Genomic DNA, 10,988 nt, shown 5'->3' with positions numbered 1-10,988 from the left:
TTCCTAGGTCTGAAAAATGTCTTGAAGTTGCTGTAAAAATTTCCACCTTAAAAGAAGAAACGACCTCATGTTGCAATGGTTTTATTTTGACAGGTAAGAGAGGAAGTGCTGCTGTTTTAATTTGACAGTGGAGGTTATTGTCCTCAGATCAGTCAGCTGAGTCTCTGAGAGTCTGACTGATCTGACTGTGGAGCTGAGAGCAAACAAACAAACAAACAAACAAACAAACAAACAAACAAACAAGCATGCAGGACTTCCTGATGTCAAGCAGCGCTGCAGCAAAGGTGAGAGAGAAGAAGTTTAAATACTACTGTGTGTGTGTGCGTGTGTGCGTGTGTGTGCGTGTGTGTTTGTGCGTGTGTGTTTAGTGTTAGTTTGATGTTCATAATTCCAAATTTAACACAGAAAGAAAATAAATAAAACAATGTTGTTTATTTCTTATGAGCTAATAAAATATCAGAATTTTTAAAACTGAATTTTAAAGCATTTTATTTTAAATGTTTGCAACTACTGCTATTTTGCTAATTATAATAATTATTTTATTTTTTAATAATTAAGTAATTAATTTGACCTTTTATCTTATTTCTTTACTCTGCCATTGTAAATCTGAATCCTTGATTATATTTTTGTATTTTATTGCTCTGTAAATCACTTTGCCCTTCTTTATGAAATGTGCTAAACAAATAAAGCTGCTGTGCATAATTACACAATGAATGAGTCACTGCAGCTCCTCACAAAAAATCTGAATCTGCTTTAATGCAAAGTAGTTTTTCAAGTTTTTCATTCACACATATAAAAGGAATTTTCTTTGCAGTTTGTGTGCGTAACATATAAAAAAAGATTAAAAAATAAAGGAAAATGTTGCAAAAATCAAGAAAGATAAATATAGTAGAAAATACAATAAATATTAATAAAATACTATAAAGTCCCTAAAATATGTAAAGTGCTTCTCAGTATGATTAACTGGTTTCAAACTGGTGATTTAATAAATCAGTTCGCACCATTAAAACTTCAGAAATGTCTCAGCTGGTAAAGACTCAAGTGATGTGTTCATCTGTTGCTAGGAGACATCGGCAGCACCGTCCAATCAGGAGCAATCAACCATGTAAACAGGAAGTCACTGCAGCATCACAAGAATAATATAAAGTACAAACAACAACCCAATCACGAGAATAAGAGTTAAGATATGTTACATTTATTATGTAGCGAATACATCGAAACTTGTGTTCCAACAAAACTGGGTTTAACTTTTCTGCACAAAAAACACGTCTCTATGGTTAGCAAAAGATCATGTTTTGGCTTAAAATTCTTGATTTTGGTGGGAAAATAATGGCTGTAGAAGCTGTTGATATCGCAGTAAAAAATCAGCTTTTCTATGAAACTATTCCCATCGGAAGAGCAGCGACAGATCAGCTAAAACACTCATGTTTGGTGGCTGGAAAGCAGCTGAAAACACAGGGAGGATTCGGTAAAATAGTTAGCTGGTGTTGAGCAGTGGTCTGCAGCTTAGCAGGCGTTTCTCCGTCAGCTCAGATATTTTTATAAATGCTGATATGATACCTACGAAACGTGCAAATGTAACGAACCTGTGGTTTGCAAAAACATAAAATGCCGACATTTTTATACAACATGATACAAAAAAACAGGCACAAATATATATAGAAAAATACAAAGTGTAAAATATATTACATATATAAAGCTGCTGGAGTGATAATAATAATAATAATGATAATAATAACCCAGTGCTGATCTTTGATGTCAAAATTTTAAAAAGATAACATAAATGTGAGTTTATTTGAAGCTGGTCACTGAGTGTTTACCCAAAACCTGCAGTCAGCTGAGGACACGCAGGACAAAAAGCAAATATTGACACACACACACACACACACACACACACACACACACACTCGGTGAAACAGTCTGCGCGGTGAGTTTTAAAATAACTGCGATGTTTTCTGTCACAGACTGTTCTGACTGTCAGGCTGAATGTTGCTGCTCAGGTGGTTAACCTCCTGAGACCCTGAGCTATTTGAGGATGCGTTGTCTTTAACCCTTTAACACCTGGATCAACATCAGTTTTCTTGTGCTGCACTCAAACACCTTTTTTAAACATCTGAAACCTGAGAAAATTTGCTTGATTTATTTTGAAAACATGGGAGGGAAAATGCAACGAGCAACCTGGCAAAAAATGTTCCACAAATTGCGAAAAAGTTGTAAAAGAAGACAAGAAAATATATTATAAAAAATAGGAAAATGTTCAGATAACAATATGTATGTTAATATGTTAAAATTGTTTAACAGAAAAATTAAATATATATTAAAATATTCTTCAAATTAATTTCTTTTTTTAAAAAATATTTTAACTTATCTTTTTTTCTCACTTATTATCTGGTAATTTTATTTAACTTTTTACTAATTCATGACAAAGTTTGGGCCATTTATTGTCAAGCTGCGTGTTGCCTATTCCCAGGCTTTTGCTCAGGTTTCAAAGGTTTAAAATTAAATGTGTCAGCAGTCTCGTTCTGCACGTGCTCTGTGAACTTCAGACCTGCAGCCGAGCGTCCAGACACTGCAGGAGCAAAATCAAATAATCAAATATTTGGATTTGAAGTGTGACATTAAAGTGGACTCCTCGGCTCGCTGTGAAGGTCTGAGGGGATTTCTGGGGTCAACATGCAGCAGATTTCACTTCACAGGCTTTTATGTTTTATCAATAAGTTATTCACAGAGCAAAAAAACTCTGACAGAAGAGCGTTTCATCGTCATACAACGGTTTGTATGATATCTAACAAATAAACGTCCCTGCCAGTTAGGTTAGGATTAGGATGAGAGTAACACTTGGGTGCAGTCACGTTGCCATGACCAGTTAGACAGCTGAGACTAAAGGAAGGTACAGCGGAGTATCATCAGCATACGGTGATATATTTTCTAAAGTCACCGGACTGTAACCACGGAGACTCTAGAGGCAATTAACTAGATATACGTTTGTATCTAAGTGCAGTAACTTGTACTCTAATGTCATCTGATGTTGATGTGTCCTTTTTCTCCCACAAGACCAGTTTCCGTGGCAACCACAGAGTCCACATTGTCCTGGGCAGTGAGTCATGTGACCTGGATTCTGTGGTGTCGTCGTTGGCGATGGCCTACTTCCTGTACAGGGTGAGACAAAATTGATGTGGAAATCGTTGCTGGGATACCAGAGTAACGGACAGGCGGTGTGACGTCACCATCACGTCTCTGTCTCTCAGACCTCGTCCAGTCTTCCAGGCAGTTCTCCGGTTCTTCCGGTTCTCAATGTTCCCCGGTCACAGTTCCACCTTAGAGCCGAAGTCCTCCTGCTTCTGAGAGAGTCCGGCGTCACCACGGAGACCTTGGTGTTCAGAGATGAGGTGGACCTGGCCCGTCTCCATGGCGACAGGAGGCTGGCGCTGACTCTGGTGGACCACAACGTCCTGCCGAGGTCTGAAATATCGCAACACCAAAATCTGACCTTTACCTGATCTTAATCCTGGTAATCTGAAGCGTTGATTCCTGTTCTTCAGCACCGACGGCGTCCTGGAGGGGGCGGTCATAGAAGTCATCGACCACCACCAGCTACAGAGGACCGCCTCCTTCTCCTGTCCCGTCACCGCGGAGATGGTAGCGTCCTGTGCTACCTTGGTAACGGCGCGGATTCTGTCCAGAGCGCCGGAGATCCTGGACAGACAGCTGGCTCTGCTGCTGTACGGTGAGACAAATTCACACCTCCTATGTGTCCTCAGATTCACACCTGTAAGGAGGACACACAACTTTACAACCTGTACTTGTACTGTACAACCAGTACTTGTACTCTACTTCCTGTAATTGTACTTTACTTGCTATACTTGTGTCCCACCTGCAAATGAAAACGTGTCCTCTGCATGCACTGTATGAATTTAAAATTTTACCCAGCTAGCAATTTTTGGTTCTGAAACCGTTCTTAGAACATTTAAATGCAACCGCTGAACGTTTTAGTAACATTTTCAGTAGCATGTTTTCGTCATGTTCCCAGAACCTTCTTCTTGAAGTAAAATGTTTTTTAAAGATGTTGTCTAATCTCAGGCCTCAATCACATTTTCTGAACGTTCACGATCACCGAAACATCCTCACAGTCAGCATTTAACTTTACAGGAACATTATTTGAAATGATAAACGTCCTTAAAATTACATTCAAATGTTTTCTTTCAATCACTATTGCAACTTTTAGGTAACGTTAGCCGGTGTTGTAGGGGCGTTCCCTGTTAGCTGGGATGTCGTTTGGTCACCTGTCTGTCCTCCCTGCAGGTGTGAATGTGTCTCCTGTGCTGCCCCTTCCTCACAGGTGCGATGGTGGTGGACAGTGGCGGCAAAGGGACGGTTAAAGACAATCAGATGGTCCGACTGCTGCAGACGCAGTTCCCTGATCTTCCACACCGAAGTGCTCTGCACACCGCCCTGCACACCGCCAAGTTTGACCTGTCGGGTAAACACACGACTAATCAGTGATCAAATCAGACAATTTCACAGAAATAAATAAAATCATTGTTATTCTGTGTGTGTGTGTGTGTGTGTGTGTGTGTGTCAGGTTTCTCCACAGAGCAGATTCTCCTGAAGAACATGACGGTGGTGTCTGGAGGCGACGTGAGAATAGCTGTCAGCAACGTCTACATGAGTCTGGAGGTAAAAATCTACTCTTCAATCAATATCTTAAGTCAATATCTGCGTTTCTGGTCATAATGTGACAGTCGTCAGTATAATGACTCATTCCTTCAGCTTGTTTTTATGCCTCCACACCAATAACTGCTGCGGCCGGAGGCATAAAGATCTCTGGTCCACGTATTTGTCTCTCCCATTCTCGTAAATTTCAGCAACACTTCGATGAAGTTTCTTCAAATTTGGCATAAATATCCACATGAACATAACAATGAAGTTATTAGATTTTTGTGGTCATAGGTCAAAGGTCACTGTGACCTTGCATTCATCTATTTCATGTGACACCAATATCTTACTAATGCCTTAAGGGAATTCCTTCAAATGTGACACAAACGTTCCACTTAGACTCTGCAATGATATAATTAGATGTTGGTGATCAAAGGTCACTTTGACCTTTCACCCATCTCATTTTCATAAATGCAATATCTCAAGAACGCCTTGAGGGAGTTTCCTCAAATTTGGCAAAATGTCCCCTTGAACCTAAAAATAAACGGAGTAGATTTTGGTGGTCTTATGTCAAAGGTCAAGGCCACTGTCAGTTCATCTGTCTCATTTTTTTGAACGGCATATCTCACGAATGCCTTAAGGGAATTTCCTCAAATTTGGCACAAACATCTACTTTGAGTCAAGGATGAACTGATTAGATTCCCGATGGTCAAAGGTCAAGGTCACTGTGACCTTGCATATATCTCATTCTTGTGAAAGCGATATCTGAAGAACACCTTGGGTTTTTTTCTTTTTTTTTTAAATCTGGCATAAACGTTCACATGGACTCAGTGATGAACTGATTGGATTTTGGTGGTCAAAGGTCACTGTGACCTGGCAAAACATGATTTTGGCCATAACTCATGAATTCATTTGCCAATTATGACAAATTTTCACGCAAATATCTAACAGGAAATGATGAAGTGATGACATTTTATATTCAAAAGGTCAAAGGCCAAAGGTCAACTTCACTGTGACACATCTTCTGTGTTTGGGGGGGGTTGTTTTGCATTTTCAGTAATTTCAGAAATAAACAAACCCTGAGCCAGCAGGGGGGGCTGCTGATCCCCTCTGTGGAACAGGACAGCGGTGCATGCTGGGGGTTGTAGTTGCCTGTAGTGACGTGTCCCCTGCTGTCGTCTCTGCCTCCAGTTGTTTCTGCACAGAGTGAATCTGCAGCAAGAGCTCTGTGACATCTGTCACTCGCACAGGCTGGACGCTGTGGTCGCCATGACGATCTTCTTCAACGACCAATCGGAGGAGCCCATCAGGCAGCTGGCGGTCTACAGCTCCAGCTCACAGTACAGGCTGGAGGTAGGTGTGGGATTATTTGGATTAAATTAAGAGTTAGGATTAGACATGTCATGGTCCTCATCACCGTTTGCATCATATCTCAGATTAGCCACGCCCTCTTGAACACCCGGAGCCCCGCCCTCTGCCTCTCACCTATCAGCAGCCCATATAAGGACATCCTGGCCTATCACCAGGGTAACGCTCAGGCCTCTCGCACAAAACTCCTTCCCATCTTCACACACTTCCTGTCTGAGTGGCGGCACAGAGAGTTGGACCAATCGGACATGATGATCTCTGACACGTTTCCTGTCAGCAACGAACAGTCAGCCGACGACCACCCGTCTCACGTTTACTCTGTCTCTCGCCACCACCGACGCCGGCTGCAGCTGGGAGCAGAGGATTATGGGAACATGGAGGAGGAGTCATATGGTAGGACGACGCCGCCGGCGCCAAAGAACAGCTTGGTGGACGGCTGCCCGCTGGACGGCGGCTTCAACCAGGAGGCCTTACTGGAGAAGTTCAGCCGGATGGGGGGGATGGAGGAGGAGCCGGGGGGGAGCGAGCAGTAGAGGGGAGGAGGAGGAGGAGGAGGAGGAAGGACATGGCGGACACCGGATGACAGGCTCTGCTGCACATTTACATCATGTGAGGTGTGATTGTGTCTCTGAGTGTCCTGCATTCGTTCATTCTCGATCTGACAAGAAAAGATACAATACGATTCGATACGATTTGATATGAAACTTTATCATATAAATTTCTCTCATATTTTCTTTTACTTTTCTGGTAAAATAAAATGTAAGACAAGCGAACTCCAGATGGACCAAACGCTCTTAATCACCCAAATCTGCTCGAACCAGGTGTGCTCACTGATGAATCCCACTTGATCTGAACCCACATATTAGCACAGGTAAGAACTTCTGCAGGACTGAAACAGGCGTACTGTTAAATAAACTGACAGTAAATGTAATTTCAGGAAGATGCATTAAAGTATTTAAAGCATAAGTAACACATGCAAAAAGGTTTAAATAAATTTCATAAATCAACATTATTTAAATTGTTAAAGGAAAAAGCAGCAATTTCTCATACATACAGTATATATGAGATTCATTGCTTTTTTCTGTGAGGAGGTTAAGGGTTAAAAAACACCGTTAGAGGTTAAAACTTCTCATTTGAAGTACTTGCGGAAGTATAAACAGGTGTTTACAAATGTACTCTTCAAAATAAAGGTTCGCAGTTATTTGTGCATCAAAATAAAACGGCAAAAAAAGCAGAAAATACAGCAAAAAAAAGCAACAAAAAATGATTTTAGCGCAAAGATCCTAATGAATTCGATTTACATTCAAAAGAAGACATTTTTATTAAAAATAAAGTGTTTGTCTTTAAATCGGACTTGTTTTATGTTCTTTCTTTGTTTACATGCACAGAATAATCTGTGAAATGTTTGTTTTAAAACCCCAACCATTACAAAAAAACTTTATTGCATATTAATATCAAGCAGTAGAAAAAAATAAAATAAACTTCGTCATTGGGTGTTTTATTTTGAAGGCTTGAACAGGAAGTGTTGTATATTTCCCGCGACGGGTTTTAACGGCTGTGTTAGCGTGTTAGCATTTTAGCATGTTAGCAGCGGTTACCGGGACAGTCGGACCGTGTGTCTCTCCGGTGTGTGTGTCTCTGAGCCGTCCGACCGGACACCTGCGGGGGACAACCGGCGGGACAAGATGAAGCAGGGACAGATGCACGCGGCGGAGACAGGTGAGAGACAGCGACAGGTAACCGCGAAAACGGCTCATCACAGTGTTTACACCGTTAGCATCAGAAACACCTGGAGGGAAAAAGTACTTTAAATATGACAGGATGGGTTTAGTACAGCAACTTTGTCTCCAGAAACAGAGGAGGAAAAATACTCTATTACTGAAACGTACTCGAGTAATAGTACTCATACCTCACTGTGAAAATACTCCACTGAAAGTTAAAATCCTGCCTTTGAAACCTCACTCCGATATGAACCGTTAATCAGTAAAATTTAGGTAAAATACTAAAAATAGGTGTTGCAGCAACAAATTCTTTGTCGTTTCAGTAGCACTGAAAGAGAAGCATGTGATTTTGTCGGATTTTTAAAAAATATTTTATTTTATTTTTTAAGTTTTGTCGATTTTTAAAGAAAATATTTGGGGGGGGTGGGGGGGTCTAGAGAAAACTATATTTATAATTATCAGAATTTTATATTTATTTTAAATGATGGTGCAGAATTTTTTTTGCAATTTTTTTGCAAGTCTTGTTTGCAAAATTTGTTTGTTTGTTTTTCACCTTTTTGCACCTCTGGATACTTAGAGGAAAATCAAAACTTTACTTTAGATAATAAAATTTATTTAAAATCAATCAAATCTAAATCAATCAACAAAACTTTAAAAAGAAATAGCCAAAGTCTTTTTTCCAAAAAGTGATTATATATATATATATATTTATAGACATTATATATAAACAGTATATATAAAAATCAAAAGTTTTCTTTAAAAATCGCAAAAAAATCGCCGATATATATTTTCTTTACAAATCGACAACTTTAAAAAAATGGACAAAACTTAACAAAAAGTCTTTTCTTCAAAAATTGACAAAACTTTTTAAAGAAAAAAAATTGACAAAACTTTTCTTTCTCTCTAACCATAACCCTAAAGATAAAAAGCCAAAATCTTTTAATAAAAATAAAAAAAATCATATATTGACAAAACTTTTTGAAGGAAAAAAAGACAAAACTTTTCTTTAACATCAAAAAAATCTTTAAAGAAAATAAAAATCAACAAAGTATTTCACGAACAACTTTTTTAAGAATAAAAATCGCCAGTTTAAATATAAAAAGTTGGCCCTCCCCTGAAGCCGCATTCAAAAACACGAAACTTCTTCTCGTTAATTTGGAATTCAACATTTTGGAAACAAAATAATGCAGTTTCATAATAAAATTAAAAATGTGGTTAATCGCGATTCGGAAAATGACATTTGACCAAAATGTTTTTCTCTTGTCTCCACTCAGAGGATCAGGGGGCTGATTACCCAGAATCCTTTGAGGGCGGCGCCTCTGAGCAGCAGCTGTTTGAGGAGGTGGAGGTGAAGGTGGAGGAAGAGGAGGATGAAGACTACCATCAGGAGCCAGACTTTAGATTCAAGGAGGAGGACGAAGATGAGCGTCTGGACGAAGACGAGCGTCTGGACGAAGACGAGCTTCAGGACGGACGCTCCAGATTTAAGGCGGAGGAGGACGATGGCGAGGATGAAGACTCTCGCCAGGATCCAGACCTGAGGTTTGAGGTGGAGGAAGAGAGCGACGAAGACTGCTGTCAGGATCCAGATTTCCGTCCTCATCGGACCGCCGTGAGGAGAAAACCGTCGTCCTCACAGAGCGGCGGCAGGAAGCCCGGCGGCGAGCTGAGGGTGCGGGCGGACGTCAAAGCGAAGAAGGAGCATCAGTGTAACGAGTGTTTGAAGATCTTCGACCGGCCGAGTCGTCTGCGGATCCACCAGAGGACGCACACCGGCGAGAAACCGTTCGAGTGCTCCGACTGCGACAAACGCTTCAAGAGTAAGTCCATCCTGTCGGCTCACCTGAAGACTCACGGCGGCGAGCGTCCGTTCTGCTGCCACGAGTGCGGGAAGTGTTTCCTGCAGCGGCAGGCGCTGGTGGAGCACATGAGGACGCACACAGGCGAGCGGCCGTTCACCTGTCAGCTCTGCAGCCTCAGCTTCTTCGCCAAGAGCCACCTGCAGCGCCACCTGCTGACGCACACGGGCGAGCGCCGCCACCAGTGCGTGGAGTGCGGGAAGTGCTACAAGAGGAAGGAGCACCTGAGCAGCCACATGCGCGTCCACAGCGGCGAGCGTCCGTTCCGCTGCATGGACTGCGGCCGCAGCTACAGAGAGCGAGGGCGCCTCCAGCTGCACCTGAGGACGCACACGGGCGACAGCAAACGCCACGCCTGCGCACTCTGCGGCCTGCGGCTGGTGTCGGCCAATCACCTGCAGAGACACATGCAGACGCACGGCGGCGAGCGGCCGCACAGCTGCCCCGACTGCAGCAAGAGCTTCAGCCGCAAGGACAAGATGATGGAGCACATGAGGATCCACACCGGAGAGAAACCGTACCAGTGCTCCCAGTGCCCGCTGCGCTTCAGGTGGAGGGCGGCGCTCAACGCTCACGTCCACACGCACGCCGCCGCTGCCGCCGAGGACGAGCGGCTCTGATCGGACGGCAGAGACTCAGCTGATCGCTTCTCTTGTGCTGCATTCAGACGCCGTTTACAAGAATTTAACCCTTTAAGTCTTGAGCAAATCGTCTTGATTTCTTTCAGAAATATGGAGAAAAAAACGACGAGCAACTCGGCAAAAATATCCCGCAAATTCCAAGAAATTAGTCGATTTAGAAAACGATTTAAAGTTAAGCTCGGGAGAAATGTCCAGTTATTCATAATTATAATTAATCATTTAGAATAATTAATAAATAAAATGTACATTACCATTGTTATTATTGTATATTAATATTATTATATATTATTGATAATATCAAATAAATAAATAATAATATAACCAGTTAATTATGATTATATATTGAAAATTATCTTACAGAATAATAATTTTTTTAAACACTTTTTTCAAGTCGTTCCCTTTTTCATTTTTTTACTTTCCTTTTTCTTTTTTATCAGGTAATTTTTCTTGTACTTTGTCCTAATTTCTTGCTAATTTTTGGGTAATTTCCTCTTAAGTATTGTATGCACGCCACTGTATGTAACCTTGATATCTGTTTTTTCTTTTTTTTTACTCAAAGCGTGTGAGGGACGGAGCGGGACACCAGCAGCAGCTGTCCTCTCTGAGTGTGACACATCAGTTTCTGCAGCTCGTCTGTAACTCGAGTTTTACTGCGTTCATTCAATCGTCTCTAAACTGTCGAAATAAATAAAACTGCTCATTGCTTTATTCCCAGGAATCATGCTAATTTGCTCAGGTCGTAA

At 41.4% G+C, this 10,988-nt stretch overlaps 2 protein-coding genes across 4 annotated transcripts in view; both read left to right on the top strand.

Annotated features, from left to right (window-relative positions):
- The first annotated feature begins 120 nt into the window (after positions 1-120).
- On the top strand, positions 121-7,377 carry LOC121958149 (exopolyphosphatase PRUNE1-like). Of its 3 annotated transcripts, none has more exons than XM_042507021.2 (8): positions 121-284; positions 3,055-3,159; positions 3,249-3,460; positions 3,543-3,727; positions 4,340-4,480; positions 4,583-4,677; positions 5,848-6,009; positions 6,093-7,377. In XM_042507021.2, the coding sequence occupies exons 1-8, from the start codon at positions 246-248 to the stop codon at positions 6,555-6,557; spliced, it is 1,404 nt and encodes a 467-aa protein (XP_042362955.2). In that variant the 5' UTR covers positions 121-245; the 3' UTR covers positions 6,558-7,377. The 3 variants fall into 3 exon arrangements, with proteins under 3 accessions (XP_042362955.2, XP_087946964.1, XP_087946965.1); XM_088090838.1 differs by lacking the exon at positions 121-284 and adding an exon at positions 2,659-2,772; XM_088090839.1 differs by lacking the exon at positions 121-284 and adding an exon at positions 2,864-2,890.
- A 164-nt stretch (positions 7,378-7,541) lies between these two features.
- Positions 7,542-10,988, top strand: part of LOC121966367 (uncharacterized) — a 5,537-nt gene continuing 2,090 nt past the window's right edge. Inside the window, exons 1-2 of the mRNA XM_088090844.1 lie at positions 7,542-7,743; positions 9,020-10,988. The exon at positions 9,020-10,988 is cut by the window's right edge and continues 2,090 nt beyond it. Coding sequence (XP_087946970.1) covers positions 7,710-7,743; positions 9,020-10,224 — 1,239 coding nt within the window. The 5' untranslated portion in view covers positions 7,542-7,709 and the 3' untranslated portion in view covers positions 10,225-10,988. The remainder of the gene's footprint in view (positions 7,744-9,019) is intronic.

This window comes from Plectropomus leopardus, chromosome 17, assembly GCF_026936395.1.
Source record: "Plectropomus leopardus strain MGB_pleo_1.0 chromosome 17, ASM2693639v1, whole genome shotgun sequence".
NCBI classification, from domain to species: domain Eukaryota; kingdom Metazoa; phylum Chordata; class Actinopteri; order Perciformes; family Serranidae; genus Plectropomus; species Plectropomus leopardus.
Note: the sequence above shows the minus strand (reverse complement) of the source record. Positions and strands in the feature narration are given on the sequence as shown.

What these genes read in the sequence shown, in the direction of transcription:
- LOC121958149 (XM_088090838.1), top strand. Translation starts at nt 2,674, where the DNA reads ATGCAGCAGATTTCACTTCACAGGCTTTTATGTTTTATCAATAAGTTA. An exon ending in CGTTTCATCGTCATACAACG is followed by an intron (nt 2,773 to 3,054) that starts GTTTGTATGATA and finishes TTCTCCCACAAG; the next exon opens with ACCAGTTTCCGTGGCAACCA. An exon ending in CGCCAAGTTTGACCTGTCGG is followed by an intron (nt 4,481 to 4,582) that starts GTAAACACACGA and finishes TGTGTGTGTCAG; the next exon opens with GTTTCTCCACAGAGCAGATT.